The sequence below is a fragment of the Calonectris borealis genome, chromosome 11 (assembly GCF_964195595.1).
Source record: "Calonectris borealis chromosome 11, bCalBor7.hap1.2, whole genome shotgun sequence".
Taxonomy (NCBI): domain Eukaryota; kingdom Metazoa; phylum Chordata; class Aves; order Procellariiformes; family Procellariidae; genus Calonectris; species Calonectris borealis.
Window position 1 is genome coordinate 1,573,206 of NC_134322.1, and position 16,919 is coordinate 1,590,124.

Consider the following 16,919-nt stretch of genomic DNA (forward strand, 5'->3'; position numbering starts at 1 on the left):
GGGGCGTGGACTATGAGCGTTGCCATGGCGACGCCGAGGGGAGCGGCCCGGAGCGCGGGCGCCCCCTGCTGGGCCCGGCGGACCCACGGGGCGCGGCGGCGGCGGCCGAGTCCCGGCACCGCGGGAGCGGGCGGGGGAGCCCCGAGGCCTCGCTGAGGCCTGTGGGGATCCCCGGGGCCGGGCCGGGAGCGCTCCCACCTGGGCGGGCCCAGAGCTGGGCCTGGAGGCCGGAGCCAGGCCCTGCTTCAGGGAACGGGCTGTAGCCGCCGTGCCGCAGGCGGGGGGCACCCAGCGGGGGAGCGGGAAGCCGCCCCTCCGCACCCCGCCTTCCCCCCCCGGGGCCGCTTTTCCAGCAGCCAACTCGCCATACGGTCGGGCGGGGACGGGGCCGGGACGTCGCTGCAGCTCAGGGCGCGGGCGTCAGGCTAGGCCTCTCCCGGGAGGGCTGCCCGGGCTGCGTCTGCCGTGTGTTCGCCTCTCTTATCTGCGTCCTTCCAGTAGGGCTGGGGCCCGGCGAGAGAGGCGGGAGCAGCGCGTTCTCAGGGCCGCGGCCGCCCGCTGCCTGAGCCGCTGCCTGCCTGCAGGTCAATGAGTTCATTCCCAGCCTGGAGGAAATGCCTCGTGGTGGAAAACAAAGCCGAAAGTGTGAAGTTAAGACACACGTAAAAGGCCCGGCTGAGCAAGTCCATGAAAGACCTTCCTCCTGCGAAGGAAGCGCGCTTCTAGGTCAAACGGGGGAACGGGGGTGACGGAGGAAGTAACTTGGGTTTTAACCCTGGGTAGCAGCTCTAAAGGCCTCCAGTGGGTTGAACTCAACCCCGCTTAAACCACTGACTCCAGTCAATTCTTATTTTAGTGCATTTTAACAACATCGTTCGTTACCCCCTTAAGGGACAAAAAGAAAAAAAAAAGTGCAAAGAAGTCCCTTTTCCTGTGACCACGATCAGAACAAGCCACTGTCCTGGGCCAACCTTCACTTCTTAAACAGCGTTTTAAAATACATGGAAACAGGCACATTTCTGAATGTTCTCACATCACAGATACAAATGGTCAAAACTGAACCGACCTCCCCGGGAGCAGAACCAGAGCCCCGCGTGCAGTCCCACGGAGCACCTCGCAAGCCACGACCGTCCTCGCCCTGCGCCCTAAAACCGGTAAGATGGGGCTGCCACCCTAAAAACCGGACCGAATTCCCGAAGCCCTGGGAACTAACAGATAAAAGCGCCTGAAGCTGCACTTGGGGCAGAAAACCGCTCACTGTCATGGCAGCGTCTCGCTTCTCGTTGATCCCAGACTGCTTAGGACTTAATAAATTAAACCCAGCATACTGATATCCACCTGGAAAATGATACACGCAGGATGGATGAGAGCACAATTCAGTGTCGACCAGGAGGAAAGGTGGTTTCAGAAACAAGCTAACGATTCGCGCACCAGACGCCTTTCCCAAGACTGAAGGTACAGCAAGCCCGATGACAACGCCTGCCTCGCCCGGGGAGGTGCTCCAGAAGACAGCCCTAACTCCTGCCGCAATCACATTCATGCCCTCGTTCCAGCTCATTTCAATCCACGTTGTGCGTTATACTCTCTGGAAAAAGACATGCGTCTTTCGGATTAAGCGTTATTCAGGCATATTCAGACTCACCTTTTATCTTAGCCCAAAGGAACTCGATAGACCTAAAAACCTGCTGTATCTGCATAGTTCATCAGCACAGTAAAATCTGCTTGGCTGAAGAGCAGATGAGTGATGTTCTCTGGGATTTGGTCATAAAGTTAATGGTTTTGTTTGGGATTTGCCCTCGATTAGGCGCAGACACACAACAGAACAACATGTTCCAACAAATAAATATCCTGTATTATTTACTCGTAACAATTTGACACAGAGTTTTTATTTCTTTATGTCAATAAAATTTAGTACATTGAATGGCTTTTTGAAGACCTGTCTCCAGCTGAACAAGAAATCTGGCTGACCTGTGCTGCTTCAAACATTCACTCGTTTAGTATGTAAAGTACATGCCAAACAAAGGGTCCGTGCGAAGCGCTGCAGGATCCAGAGGGATTATGGTAATGTATAATACGGTGTTACATTTTTTAATGTAGTTTTCCTGCAAATAATTTCACCTGAAAAGGATGAGAGGACTGCCCAAATTCAACAGTTAAACAACCCAGAAAAAAGTTATAATAATTCATGTAAATTTTACAGACTCTTAAACCATGTCTTGCACGCAGAGCCAGATTCCTTTCCAGCGACACGAGTACAGAAGGTAAATAAGCTTTGCAATTATCAGCAATTATCTCTGAAGTGATTAATTTTCACAGACGGTATTTTTATGAAACTATACAAATCAGGTTAGCATATATCAGTGCAATAGTTATATTAGTTTTCTCTTTTAATGAAATAAAACTGTTGAATAAACAATTATGTTCCAGAGCTTATAAATAGTAATATAAATCTTGGTCAGCTTTCAAAAGAAAGCTATTTTTCAAAAGACTTATTTGTCCCATAATATATTTAACGAGCCGTTGTATTGTCACTCAAAAGTGCATCAATTATACCTTGATAGAGGTAATTATACTACAAAACAGATTATACACCCGTATGATTATCAAGAAGCTTGATAATATTCCCTAGCAGTAATCTTTGCATCCCATGTTCCTGTACCTCCTGCGCGGTCTTAGGTAAATCCAGCGTGACAACCTCCGCCGCCGGAGCCACCAGCCCAGCTCTCCCCGCGGGCTGCCTCCCCCTCGCCCCGGACCAGGCTGAGACCTCCCGGCTCTCTCCGGAGCTCTCTGCCTCTGCCCCTAACATCCAGGTGCAGCAGCAAAGGGAAGCAAGGAGCAACAGCCTGAGCGTAGGGCTATTGCTGGGCGAGCAGAGGTCGAACTCTGGAAACGCTTGGAAACTGCAGGGTTTGACGCCCCGTGCATTACCAGCTGAGCTGTTCTAACTCCTGCCTTCCATCCGACAATGCTCAGGTCTCGACGCTGTGCAGGCTCCCACTTCTTGCTCAGCTGATGTTTTATTCTCCCCGGACACCCCCATCCTATTCACTCATGAAAAGAAAAACATTCTTCTATGCGAGTGGGACCAGAAACTAGAGAGGTTCAGGGGTGATGGCTCTGCCATCAGTCACACCCTCAGACCAAGGGCCGGCCTGGCCCCGTATCCTGCCTCCAGAAACACCCGGGAGAGGATGCCTCCACGAGGCGGTCATGAATTTCTCGGCTGTTGCCCTCAACAAGGTGTCAAACACCTTTTCTGAGCAGCACGGCTTCACGCCCGTGTTGAACACTCGGCACAAAACAGTGCTTGTAAGGAAGTCCACGTCGTCACCTCGTGGGTGCAGGTATCTCTTCCTCCGTTTACGTGCGATGCCACCAGTGAGGTTAGAGAAGGAGCCCAGCTGCCAGTACAGGACGGAGGTGGCCGGTGCAAGGGGGGAGGGACGGCGCCTGCCGTGCTCCGCGCCTGGGGCTGCGTCAGCCGCCGGGCAGTCGCATCGCCCTTGCAGCTGGGAGCTCGGCTCTCCCGTGGGGATTAATTTCCCAGGACTTACCTACGCACCGGAATTGGACCCCAAAAAAAGCCATTCTGGAGGAACCTCCCATGGAGAGTTCTTCTAGAAGAGCTCTTTCCGGGTAATGATTAAAACCAGCTGAATTTAGAACGCAGGCAAACTCTAGTCTCTCTCAATCCCACAGCTGTCAGGCACTTGGGTTTAGTGTAAGGCTGTGTACCACGGGTATTTGAGGTTTTAATATCCAAAATAATGCCACTTTCAAGGTGAAAACCTTAGTTAGGGAGCCCCTGGGAGAGCCCGTGCTCGTGCCTTCACCGAGGAGTCCTGGCCATCGGTCTAAACTGATGACAAGGACACCTGTGTCACCAGCTGAGCAGCGTTATCCACGTTCCCTCGCCTCCCTGATTCCTCCCTAAGGCAGACCTGATGAATGCCTATTGCTTTGGAAAGTATTAGCACTTATCTCCCTTTTATAGAAAAAGTTAAGATTATTTTGAACATTTCTTGTGGTGAAATAGCAACTCGATTAAAAGCATTTCATAATCTGTTCCCAGCTTTAAAGCTATATGTACAAAAACAGTGCAATGTGTTTCGCTCTTGAGAAAATTTTAAATAAACATTTTCTCAGAGAGCGTAGGTGAATAAACTCCTCCGCATCCATACCATATACGTATTGTTTAGGGTCTCTCCCATAGAGCAGCATAAATAGTATCTAGACCCGAAGCCTAATGCCCGTGGGGTTTTTCTCTCTGCAGAGGCTCTGGCATGAAGCGCAGGGACATCGAGCAGAGCCCGATGACAGCCAGGCTCACGGCCGTGCAGATGCCCATCGACCCGAGCGTCTGCAGGGAGGAGGGCGGCAGCGAGGTGGGCAGGGGCCGGCGGTGGCGCTCGGCCATGTCCATCATGATGGCCTCCATCTGGAAGTGCGTGCTGATGATCCCACACACGTGGAAAACCTGGTGGCTGTGCCCTGCAACAAAGCCGAGAGCACTCACCAAGAAACTCCCTAGGCTTCATTAAAACACCGCCGGGAGGGCTCAGCAGACCTCCTGCATAGCAGCCGTTGCCTCCAGGCATCGCATTTTTAAATATTTATTCTACTAATTTCTGTGGCTTTTATCGTTGCGCCACCTGCGCACAGAGATCTTCCTTTCCAAAATGCAGCCGGCTGTAATGGAAGCGAGGGACGTGCAGCTCGCTGCCGCCATCCCGGCAGACGCGACCTGCTAAGGAGCACCGTGCTGGTGCTTGTGCTCGGCGCGGTGGGGGGAGCCGGGAAAACCCCGCCGCGGCCAGGACTGCCTTCCAGGCTCCTGGGGGGCTGCTCCTGCAGGGCCCTGCCGTGGCACCGCGAAGCACCGCTGTGCCACCGGTGAGGTGTTTTGCATGAGAAATGAGTGCTTTGCGGTCATGAAACCCTCTGTGAAACACTTAGGAAGCAGCGTGCTTCCGGAGCGGTTCCCGCAGGAACAGGCAGGGCTGCTGTATCTTGCATGTAAAACTACATTTCCAATTTCCAGCAGGGAGTATATTATAACCTCTGGGAGTCACTCATGCATTAATGCGCTTTCCTCCTGAAAATAATGAGAAAACAATGCCAACTCACCCTTTCAGCACTTACCAATATAGTCGAAGTGTCCTGGCGCAAGTCTCTCTGGCAGATGGCTGGCGAAGATGAAGCAAGTGAGGAAGGCGAAGACGGTGTGCTTGTAGTGGACCAGGATCGCAGCCTCCGTGCAGCTCTCCGCCGCGCACAGGTAGAACTGCAGCAGCAAGAGGTGTCCACGCAGGGGTACCGTGCAAGGGAAAGAGGGGAACAACACATTTCTGAAGGAGGCAGCGCCGTTCCCCGAGCCCCCATCGTCTCTGGCTGCCCATCACCCAACAACAGGGCACGCGGCGCAGGACCCAGGGCTCAATACGGGACCTGTCGCCTCCATTTCATGCAAATCCCAGCCCTGCACCTCCTGTCCTTAGACCTCCCTGCAGCAAAATTCCCACCCCGCTCCAGTTTAGGAACTGGAAAACTTGCAGTTTTCCAAGGCAGTAACTTCCCAGCACGGGCAAAGTTTGAGTGCAGCGCTTTGAAGTGGAAGGAATCTGCCTATCAATAGATGCAGGAAAAAATAACCAAATCTCCTTTCCTGCAGGAGTTTGTTTTCCTTTTAAAAAAAAAAAAAAAGGCTGGCATATTTTCCCAAATATTTTCAAAGATGAAGCAGTTGGTATTTCCAACCCCGCAGCAAGCAAACCTCGCGGTGCTGTGAATACGGGCCGTGGGCGGCGTACCCTGTAGAAGAGAGGGATGCTGTCGAAGAGGTAGGGGTACACAAAGGCCAGCGTGCGGGAAGCCTTGCTGAACCTGGGCCGCTCCACCTCCAGAAACCTAGGGGAAATCAGAGGAGGTATTTCACATGGCAGATTAACGGCGGCGCTGGATTCTGCTGGTCAGTCGTCAGCTGGGGACTGGGGGTTGCAGCGTATAGACCGCACGCACATTCTCCCACAGAAGACTGCAAATTCAGCCAGAGCAAAGCGGGTTTTGTCTGCTGATGGTATGAAAGCTGCGACCACCCTCAGCTCAGGTGGCTGAACCTTCCCTGGCTGAACCCTCAGCTGGGGGAGGAAGGATTTAGGGGCCGCCCTCCCCTGTTACATGCTCTGGCTTTCGCAGGTGCGTCTCTGCAGCTCTAAAACCAACCCTTTTACACCATCCTGGCGTGGCTGATTTTGCTCCTTTCACCATTGCTCATTAACCGTTACCCACCAGCAGCGAGGGACAGAGCTGGTCTTTACACAGCTGCTGCCCTGCAGTTATTTTTAACTGAGTTTTCACTCTCGGTTTTGAATCCAAGCTCTCTGAGCACAGCAATCAAGGAGAATGCATCTGCCTGGTTTGGAAGGCGTTGTGGGTCATGCAGCATTCAGGCTGGGATTGTCACTCTGTTAATTAAGCTGTATTGCAGCTTATGTCTGAAATGCATGAAATGTCGCAGAATCCTTTTTTTTTTTACATCCTGCCAAGACTTTGCAATTGTCATTTCAGAGAATGCATGGAGAGAGTTACTGAAAACCCAAAGTAAATTAATTTAACAAGTTACTTTTTAATGACATCACCGTTATAATGGAAGAAGCAGCCTGTGGGTTATAATCACACTACCTATGAGGAGGAAAGCCTATGTCTGTATGGGGAGCCACATTCTGCATTCCGTTCCTCAGGAAATCGCGCTGCTGAAATGTAGGACATACTTCATAGCTGAAATCATGAAAGAATTGACCACCGAGGTCCCAAAGACCCCATTATAAAACCTGGAGCTGGGTCGCAAGCGGTGTGGCGAGCCCCCAGCCTGCTCTTGCCGCACGGGGAACACGACTCAAACGAAACCCGGAGGCGGAAGCCCAGGGGGGCCACACCACGCGCTGGAGCATCCCCGCCTGCCCAGGGCGAGACGGGACGCCCGGCGCGCCCCGTGCCTCCCCCGGCCCCTCCGGCGGGGGCAGCTGGGGGGCAGCAGGGCGGGTGTCAGGACGCTCCCTGCCACGGGGAAGGCTCCAGCAGCCAGCCCATCGCCCTGCCCTCCCGCCGGAGCCACGGGAGCTCCGAACCGGGAACAGAAAACCTCCCTCTCCGCCGCCTGCCTGCTGGGAAAAACGGGCTTTTCTAGGGTTTTAGCCCAATGTGGAAACAGGGAGATTAACCGGAGCAGAACTACAACGGACCTGCCTGCAAAGCAGAAGGGCTCTACCAATATGACCCAAAATAGAGGTTGAAACCCCAACAATTCAACTTAGGCTCAAGAGCCATAACTGCATAAGGGCTTTTGTCTCACTCTTCCTCGGTTTGGCCTTCCACCACGGCTGGTGGCTTGCTCAGAAGACATCACGACGAGGCTGAAAATGCCTCCTGCTCTATTTTCTCCTGTGTTTCTGCATGATTCCTGCTGTATTTTCCTAGCGTGGTTTCACCTGCCCGGCGCTGTGCTCCCGTCCTGCTCACCCGCCGCCGCGTGGTGCTGCGCTCGCCCTTGCCACACATCTTCCCGCTCCTCGGGCCACGTACCGATCCAACCCCTGCTCCTCTGTTGCCAAAACAGAGGCACCGTCTCGCGGGCTGGGCGCCCGGCCGGGCGCCCGGCAACCCCTGGGACAGTGCCCTGTTCACAGAGGACGGCGTGAGACATAGCAGAGTTCAAGCGAACTCTGTTCTCCTCGTGAAAAGCCCATACAGGTTTTTCTGCTTGCACGGAGATGCCAAATCCTCCAGCATGAAAGAAACCTTTTAGGCGGCTGCTCGTCCTGCGGCGGGGGGGATGCAGTCGGGCGCGCTCTGTTTCAGTGTGACAGGGGTATCTAGCCTCACGTAAAGGATAAACACTCTTATTTCAGTCTACCTGCACATTTCCCTGTTTGGCAATTCAATGTTCCTAGGGCACAGGATGCAAAACCCAACCAAACAAGAATTCTTACTGTTGACTCATCAACCAGCCATCGAGGATTGGAACATTTTCCTGAGGAGTTGATGAAATTTGGTGCAGCAGCTTAGCAAATCCCTTTCTTCAGAGGCCCCACTGCAAGTCCTGCCTTCGTTACATCGCTGCATCCCCCTCTGCGTTCACCCGTACTCCCGTCGACCTTCAGGCGGTGCCTGCAAGAGGCTGAGCGGACTCTGCCGCGGCGTTCGGCCACGGTGCAGAACTCAGCCAGGGCCAGGAGCCCTTCCCTCGTCCGAACCTCTCCGAAACGGCCAGGCTGCTCGCCCCTCTCTCCTCGAGTGACCCCAGTCCCCGGCAGTGCCACGTGCGCCCGGGGCCGCCAGCAGCCGGGGACCCTGCCGGCTCCTCGGGACAGCCCTGCCCGGGTGCGGTTGCGGAGCCGCCCCGGCAGCGTTGCTGCGCTGCTGCTGGGCCCCCTGCAGCCGGGCGGGAGCCCGAGCGTCCGGGCAGGTCCCTTCCGAGCACACCTGGCTCGGAAGCATCACCGCCCATTGCGCAATTCGGTTTCGGGTCCGCTCCCCTCCATCCACCCCCTGCCCCGAGGAACGTTTTGGTTGCTGTGACTCAGCCGAGGGTGACGCTGAAGCGAACGCCACCGGTGAGGAAACGGGGTGGCCCAGGCGCCGGCGGCCTCGCGGGGGTCTCGGGGGCGGCCAGCCCCACCGCCTCCCCGTCCCCATCCCGCCGGCTGCGGCTCAGGCACCCCGGGGTGCCAGCCCGGCACGAGCCACTTGGGCAAACCGGGAAAGCCCCGTGGCAGAGGCGGGCGCAAAACCGCGCGCCCTTGTCGCTCACCACCATGGGGGTAAGCCAGCAGCATTGCTGGCCCACACTGGTATGGTGTCCAGTATTCCTGCTCACCCAGGGGTCTTTCGTTGGTTTTTTTAATTGTAAGCTGTCATTTGGTGGATATACTCACTCTCTAATGGGAATTACTGAGACAATAGGAATTGCTATTCTACCATACAGCGATAGTTGCATGTTTTTCACATAACTGTACTTACAGTTTTGTAGCAGAGAGATGCTGACAATTAAATTTGCAGATCAAGAATTTTTTTAAACAATCCAAATTAATCTGGAACTCAAGTTGCTGATATTTCCTAAGTGTTATCTTCAAGTGGTAAGTACTAGGGTTAGCACATGGTCAGTGAGCTTCGTTTGCTAAGCCCATCTAATGAGACAATAAAGAGACGCACAAGACAAAAATAAGAGGGGGGAAAAGAGAGAAAAAGAAAGAGAAAGAAATGAGGAGTATAAGAAAAAAATACCAAGCCCCAGCTGGCATCATCCACCGAGTGATCCAAGAGAGATCCTTTTGTACCAGTTTGTGGTACTGCTCAGTAATACCAAGGATAGGTCCAAGTCTTCCAACCCAGGGAGTTACTCCAGTGAGTAACCCACAGACCAAAAGGCGAGTAAATCCTCCCGTACTCAACAGACACTTAAACGAGCCAAATTTGCAAGATCCGTAAGGAATATCGAGAGCTTAGCACTCTCCCTCTCGGGAAGACACGGCGATGCTCAGCTGCATCCCACCCTGCAGCAGACCCTCTCCTGCAGCAGAGCCAGCCGGGCAGCGTCATTCCTTCCTGCTGAGCTTGCCAGGGCCTGGGAGCATCTTTGCCCCTGCCGAGCATCGAAACACAGCCCTGTGCTGGGGGGGTCCTGGGGGGGCTGCCCGGGCCACGGCAGCCGGGGAGGAAGGGTCCCCCGGGGTTACGTGATGCTGCGACAGGCGACCGCATGTCAAAGACACCCCAAAATACAAGGAAGGAATAATGGCAAATGATTCACACCACTTGTGGAAACAGGAATTGTACATTTTGCGAAGCAAATTGCGTGTCGTCGCAGTGACAGGCACAAGTGCTTCACAAACGCAGCCTTCAGGGAGGTATCTACCATGAATTAAACAAAAACCCAACCAGCCAGAGATCTAGCACGGCATGTATCGCTGGAAACCAGCCGAGTAGTTTAGACATTTGAGTTATTCCAAACAAATTGTCTAATGCCATTCAGGAACAAAATACCGCGCACGCAATGCCGCTCATGCTTTAAAAATGATGCAATCGGCTGCCAGAATGCTGAGGTTCCGCCTCTGCAAATGTGTTGCACTCACAGAGGAACTCACACGCACAGATACCAACGCACACGCAGCACTGAGGCTGAGACGTGCCTTTGGCAGGACCGTGCTCATATTTAAACCTAAACACGTGCTTGAATGCTGGGTGCACAGGAGCCCACCTCTTTTTGCAGGCTGTGTTAGAAAAACAACAGCCCGAGCAGGGCGCCGGCGGTGGGTATCTTCCTGCCAGGCACGCAGGTACGAAATTACCTTTTGAATTTTCAAAGATTAAAGCTACTTCAATTGTTTTGCATTTCCGATCATCAAACTCTTCTGGTGCCAACGTGCAACATGTTTCGCAAACCAAAAGTCCCCTTCTTCCCCTTCCTGAGCTTAAGGCTCTTACTGTTACAATACAGCCTGTAATTGAAAGCCTTTATTAATAATACTAATTAATGATTACGCTGTGGCAATCACGGCAGATAAAGCAGAAGCTTACCTGGAATAGCAGGACAGACTGGTGCTAACCACGGTGTTAAACACCGCAACGGGGACGTAGCAGTGGTGGAAAGTGCCGCTGACCCATTCTGCCGGGAAAACGTACGCCGAGTATGCCAGCGCGGACCCTGGGAGTGCAGGAGGGGCCCGGTGAGTGCCAGGGCCCGCCGGGACCCTCAGCATCCCCCTGTGAACCTTCAGGTTGGCACTTGGCGTGGGGCACTCTCGGGAAAGGGAGGTAGGAATTAAGGCAGACGGCTGCTGCTGGGCTGCAGCGAGGTGCCGCCGGCTTCGCTGACAGCATTTGTCTTTAATGTGGTTTTTTTTTCCTTATTCTATTTACTACAAATACCGAAGAGCGTCACACAGCCAGGCCTCCGTCCCAGGGCTGCCCGGTACGAAACCCGGCCCCAAATTATTATTTGTGGTGGTGTCAGAGATGCTTCACGGTCCCTCCCAAACGCCAGGCTGCAGGGAGGAGGAGGAGGAGTAGAAACTACACACCAGCAGCCACCGTTTCGGCTTGTCCCGTGGATACGAGCCGTCTGAGCACCCGGGGTCCAGACACCTCCCTGTGCTTCAGCTCCCGCTGCCCCTGGCACCCCACCGAAACCCCTGGGGGTTTGCCCGTCCTCACCCAAGCTGTACATGCTGAGAGCCGCGTAATCGAAGAAGTAGCAGATGTGCCGGGCGCGGGTGGACATGGTGCTGAAGGTGTGGGCGCAGCTGGAGGCGAGGGGGTAGATGCAGCAGGTCAGCAGGTAGGCGAGGAGGGGCCAGGCGTGGGGGTCCTCCCAGTCCCCCGGCCCCCACAGCCGCCCCACCAGGGTCCACACGAAGTACCTGAGGGGTGGAGGAAGGTGAGCATCGCACCCTTGGGTGTCCCCTGTCCCTGCCCCCCTAGCCGTGCTCCCACCGTGGACGCCCACCACCTCCTCCCACGGATGCTGAAGCCCCAGAGCGTGGTACCTACCAGGCAGGCACAAAATGCGTCCAGATGTTTAGGGTCTCATTCGTCATTTGGAAGACGCTGAGGAGGCAGTCCGCTGCCGAGCTCCTGGGGGGGCGATACCCAAAGAGGATCCCCTGCTCCCGGTACCCCTGCAAGGCAAGGACAGGCACCGGTGGCAGTCGGAGGAGAAGGAAGGACAAATCGGAGGAGAAGGAAGGAAGGGTGCCAAAAGGAGGGTGCCCGTGACTCAGGACCCAGGACCCTGCTGCCAGGACAGAGCCGTGTCCCTCCCGGGGAGCGGCTGAGCACTGCCCTGGGGGGGGTGGCCACCCCAGCACCCTGCTCCCGCCTGTCACCTCCCAAAATCCCACCGAGCCTCAGACTTAGGGAAGAAAAGCTCCTCTCTGACCTTAGGCACTTGGTTGATGCTGAGCAGCCGGGGTAACTTGAGGCTCAGCATCGCGCGGGTCGGGGCTCCGGCTCCGAGGGATGTTTTCGGCTCGGCTTCCCTGGGGACGAGCCCCGGCGGTGCCTCACACCCCGCCTGGCCGCATCTCACACCCCGCCGGGGAAGCGATGGGACGGGGACGGGGCTGCCCCGTGACGGTAGCGATGCTCCCCGGGCTCAGGACGGGAGGCCTGGGGGAGACGAGCATTGGTGGGGATGTGGCATGGGGAGGGGAGACGGCGTCCATCCCTGCAGGGGATGTTGGGATCCCTCCCCACCACCCGTACCCGAAAGGGGCAAGGGGAGGAGGACGGCATGTCCCTGTGCCCACCACCCAGAGGGACTGAAACCCCGTCATCACCCCAAGAGAGCAGGGGGAACAGCACCCACATCCCCAGGCACCTCGAGGTCGCACAGAAAGCCCTGGGCACGGGCTGGGGGGCTGCAGGGTGCAGGCAGGTCCCCTCTGGGAAGCGGGGAGGACGCAGGGTCCCGGGCTGGTTCCTCCCTGCCCGCTCCCCATCGAACACCCCAGTGCCACGCTGCAGCCCCTCCGGCCCCGTCGTCTCCACCTCTTACCCACCGACGGCTTCGGCAGCGCCGCCTCTCCCCCCTCCGCCTCCACCCCCGGTCTGTGAAATAAAGGTGAAAAAAGAATTATTTCCTGCACCCTCCTGCAAGGGACCGCCCGGCGCGGGGGAAGCTGGGCGAGAAGGGAGCCCGAGGCTCGGCGTGCCGGGTCAGCTTGGTCGCACAGCCATATCGCATGTAAACCAACGCACTGGTCCGCCCAGGTTTCTGAGAGATGTCTGCAACCCTCCAGCCCACGGAGCCGCGAGAAAGAGCCTCCGCAGCCTCCCGAGAGCTGCTCCGGGATGGCGTTTCGGCCGCCTCAGCCGTCCCGTAACTTCACAGCGGGACGCACCGAGCTTCAGCCGCCAGCACGCGCTGCCGGTGCTGCACGGAGACTTGCTAGTCCCAAATAAACCCCTCTGCTGCCCTTTCCCGGCCCCTGGCATTACCCTTTGTCTTCCCCTACTCTTCCTCCCCGCCCATACTCTACCTCTCCGCGCGGCCAAGCAGCTCCGGTGCAAACCTACACGGGCAAAACGCTGGGGGCCACCGTGCGCGGGGAGTGCCCGGAGAGAGGGAGGTGGCTGGGAGGCGGTTAACAGGAGGGAAAAAATTAACGAGGCAAGAGAGCAATAAACCCGACATAAAATAAAATTGGAAAAGCCTTTCGTTAAAGATTAGACTTAAATCAGGAGCTGTTTTTTTGGCTGTTGTGCTACAGGTGTGCTGCCTCAGAGCTACGCGGAGCCTGCACCCCCCACGCCCCCCCTGCCCCTCTCCAGGGTGGCCAGGGCACCTTAGCCCTGCGGTGGCCTGCAGAGGCCCAGGACCCAGCGGGAGGGCAGGGAGCGAGGGCAGGAGCGGGGCTGCCGTTGGTTATTTGCATGCTCCAGAAATAAAGCCTGGCACAGAGCTCTGCCTTTTCCTATCCCCGCCGCACGTCTGATACAAACACCAATGAGGGCGGTGATGGGACGGAACAAAAATAATGTCTCTTATCTCGGTGAAGCTGAGGAAGCTGCACAAGCTCTTCACAAAGGCACGCGGTGGGGTGCGGGAGCCCTGATTTACAAAGAGCCCTTGGACGGGAGCCCCGAGCGGGGTGCGCTCGGGTGCAACCCCGGCAAACCACGTCTGAAGCAGGGAGCTGGTCCCCTGCGCGCCCCCCGCGCCGGGCTGCCTCCGTGGAAGGACGTGGGAAGCACCGGGCCCAGGCTTAATGAAGAACTTGTATTTTTAAGAGCAAAATGAGTCACCGGAGCTGCGGGGCGCAGCAGCAGCCCGGGCACACCCTGCAGTCCTGTGTTTTCCTCCTCCTTCGGCTGACTTTTTCCACCCGGGGAGCAGAGCTCCCGCAGCAGCGGCGTGAGACGAGGGATGGGCGCCCATCGCAGCCGTGACCTCTGCAAACTTTGCGAACAGCAGGTTACAAACGCTGCAGGCTCACCCAGCTGGCTGCAAACGCACTTCTTCCTCCTCCTCCTCCTCCTCCTCCTCACCCCCTATGGCCACGCACAAAGCCCCGTGGGGACACCAGGCACCGCAGGCTGCAGGTCCAGCCCGGGAGCCTTTGGTCTGTGCCGAGTTCACCCAGGGAAGGCTCCTGCCTGGCACCGGCTTTCACCCTTAAAGGCTGCGGTTTGTCTCTGGCGAGAGGAGCCCTGACATGTCCCCTGTCACCGTCCCTCCACCACGTGTCTAGACTTGGCTCCAGCGAGCGTGGAGCGTGGCCGCGGCGGCTCTCCCACGGCACGGCTCTCCCCGCCAGCCCCAGCTCGCAGCCGGTGTCTTTCAATGGAGGGAAAAATATTTTAGCTGTTAATTATTAACTTTTATGACTTTCTTACGGTGGCAGAAGGAGAGAGACGAGTTGAACTGTAAAACTAGTGGCTGGGCTCCTTTGAGCGCTCGGCAGCAGCCTGGGACATGCCAAGACCTTTTCCAGCAGAACAACAGAGGCTTTGTAGGAGGTTGTTATTGCTGCGGGTGGCTGCTGGTATCTGCTCGGATCTGAGACGAGCAGGCAGCTCCCAGCATAGCCATAAGCTTAAGGCTTTCCAAAATCAGTGCGTTTCAGGCACGTGCTTGAGCTCCTTGCCAGACCCAGTCTGTCCTCCTCGGGGACGGCCGCGGCTCAGCGCCCCGTCCCGCTCCTAAAACGCTGCCGAGTGAAACTTCCATAAATTCTGCAAACGATCAGCGCAGCCACGAGCTGCTGGTGCCGTAGGAGGGCAGCGCAAAAGCAGCTTACTGCCGGCCCCGCCGCACCATCCCCGTCGCACACAGCTCTTCCCCACCTTCCTCTTGTCACGGCGCCTCTGAAAAACTCCCAGCCTCCCGCCGCGGACCCGCAGGCGAGCTCACGCCGTGCAAACCCTCGGCATCCCCGGGGCAGCGGGAAAAGCAGCGAGCTGAAATGATGCAGGGGAAAAAAGCAGAGCGGCCGGTACTTACGGCGCTGCTCCCGGGAGCGGGGCTGGGTCGATGCTGCGTTATCGCTGGCTCCGGGCGCGCGTATTACTCATCTGTGTACAAACACAGCCCACATGGCCGAGCCGCGCTGGAAGCCCGGCCGGGGCGTAGGCGGCCGAGCGAGTGGGCTGGGGCAGGTTTGCCGAAGCCGGCGGCCCGGCAGGAAGGGCAGGGAGCTCTGCCGAAAGCCCTGCTCGCTGCCGGCGGGACGGTCCCCGCACCCCGGCTGGGCTCGGGGGGAAGGAGGCGGCGGAGGTCAGCCCCGCCGGCTGCTTTCCCAGATTAGGAGCAAATTAATTCTGGCTCGTCTTTTAGTGGAACAGGAAAAAGGCAACGAAATAAAACCGGAAATAACTGCGGCCAAACGCTCTCAGATCGTGCTCTGGATTAGCTTCAGCCCGGCTGCAAGGAAGCGGAATAAGGGCAGGAAAAAATATTAACTCACAGACCTCCCTGTGCATCTTCAGCTCCCGGGCCCCTCAGCTTTCGCGCCGGAAAACACCCGAAACTTGCTTAACTGTCTCCAAGGAGACCGTAAAGTTAAAACCCTCCTGAAGATGGAGAGGGAGGTGCTCCCAAACTGGAGAGAGTTTTTGCATCATTCCCGGCCGGCCGGAGGACCACAGCCGGCCGGGCGATGGGGGTCCCCTCGGCCACCGCGGAGCAGGAGCCACCGGCTCTCCCCATGCCTGCGCCGGCTGCAGAACCCAGCGCGTTCCCCCTTCTCCTCCCCAGTAAAGCCTCTATTTTTACTGCAGCCGTTGGTAACGTGTTTCACAATATTTGAATAGAGCGGTAGTTGAGGGCCGCGCGTTGCCGGGGAGGGATGCGCGGGCATTGCTCCTGTGTTATTAAGTAGCCGGAGGAACCGGGGCCCGGCGCAATGCCCTGCTCGCAGGTCGCGGGGAGAAGCAAAAAGGGTCATTTGAAAGCGGGGCTGGTGAATGTGCCCCGGGCTGAGATCCTGCCCGTTTCCCGATGTCGGAGCCTTGCCGGCTGACCCACCGGGCAGCTACAGGGCGAGCACCGGGATTTGCACCGGTGGGTCCCGTAGAGGGTTCCTAAACGAAGCGACCCCCGTGCAGAGGGCCAAATCCTGCCAGCAAACCCCAAACCCCGCGGCCATGACCTCTGCTGCCACAAAACTCATCCCCAGCAGCAAACAGGAGCTCGGGGTGATCTCGCCCGGGCAGGGATAAGCCAGGGATGCGGGGATGGACGCGTGCCAGCGGAAGGCGACGCTTACGCTCCGGCGTGAGCCCACGCAGGGCTGGGTTTACAAACAGCCCTTTTATTTGGATGAAGCAAGCAAAGCCTCCCCAGGCAGTACAAGGAAGATGGTTTCATCTGCTCTCGGAGGAGGAGCTGTGTCCTGGATAACCGGGCGCCGCTGGGTCACCCGCTGCTCCTACAGCGTTGTTCCCCCCCTTGCTGGCAAATTGGCACGAAATTGGGATTTGCTTTGCGGGCACGGGGCGGGTGAGGCCACGGCCGGGCTGGGCACACGCACGTCTGCCTCCAGCTGCGGGGGCCGGCTCGGCTGCCGGGGGTTTGTCACGGAGCTCATCCCCCCGCGGCCCCCGGCCCGCAGGGCTTCGGGCCAGGAGAGCGGCGAGCGGGAGGAGAACGCTGCCCTCCGCACACCCCACGCTTTTGGCACCGAGCGTGCGTTTTAAACCATCTCCTGGGCTCTTTTTTCCTCCAAATCATTGCCCACAGAGACCGAGATGTAGATTTACTCTACTTACCCCCTCGCCTGCCCGGGTTTACGAGCCGCGGCTGGTCAAATGAGCTGGAAAGGATGAAGTCTGCTGCTGTGCTGCAATAAACCCATGAAATACTTTAAAATGACTCCTGGTCGGTTTTACATGATCATTGACACAAACCCATCAAATAA

The 16,919-nt window shown here is 56.9% G+C and overlaps 1 protein-coding gene across 1 annotated transcript; it reads right to left on the reverse strand.

Moving 5' to 3' along the window:
* Window positions 1–74: 74 nt before the first annotated feature.
* On the reverse strand, window positions 75–15,277 carry PAQR5 (progestin and adipoQ receptor family member 5). The gene is made up of 9 exons (XM_075159690.1): window positions 15,005–15,277; window positions 12,557–12,609; window positions 11,939–12,168; window positions 11,551–11,678; window positions 11,215–11,420; window positions 10,579–10,705; window positions 5,814–5,910; window positions 5,146–5,287; window positions 75–4,494 (listed from the first exon to the last, which is right to left on the reverse strand). The coding sequence occupies exons 3-9, from the start codon at window positions 11,987–11,989 to the stop codon at window positions 4,247–4,249; spliced, it is 999 nt and encodes a 332-aa protein (XP_075015791.1). The 5' UTR covers window positions 11,990–12,168; window positions 12,557–12,609; window positions 15,005–15,277; the 3' UTR covers window positions 75–4,246.
* Window positions 15,278–16,919: the final 1,642 nt, after the last annotated feature.

Excerpts from the sequence above, each read along its gene's own strand:
- PAQR5 (XM_075159690.1), bottom strand. The coding sequence starts at position 11,989 with ATGCTGAGCCTCAAGTTACCCCGGCTGCTCAGCATCAACCAAGTGCCT. Across the intron at positions 5,288-5,813 it reads GCATCCCTCTCTTCTACAGG|TTCTACCTGTGCGCGGCGGA; the intron begins GTACGCCGCCCA and ends TTGCTGCTGCAG. Across the intron at positions 4,495-5,145 it reads AGGACACTTCGACTATATTG|GGCACAGCCACCAGGTTTTC; the intron begins GTAAGTGCTGAA and ends GCTTTGTTGCAG.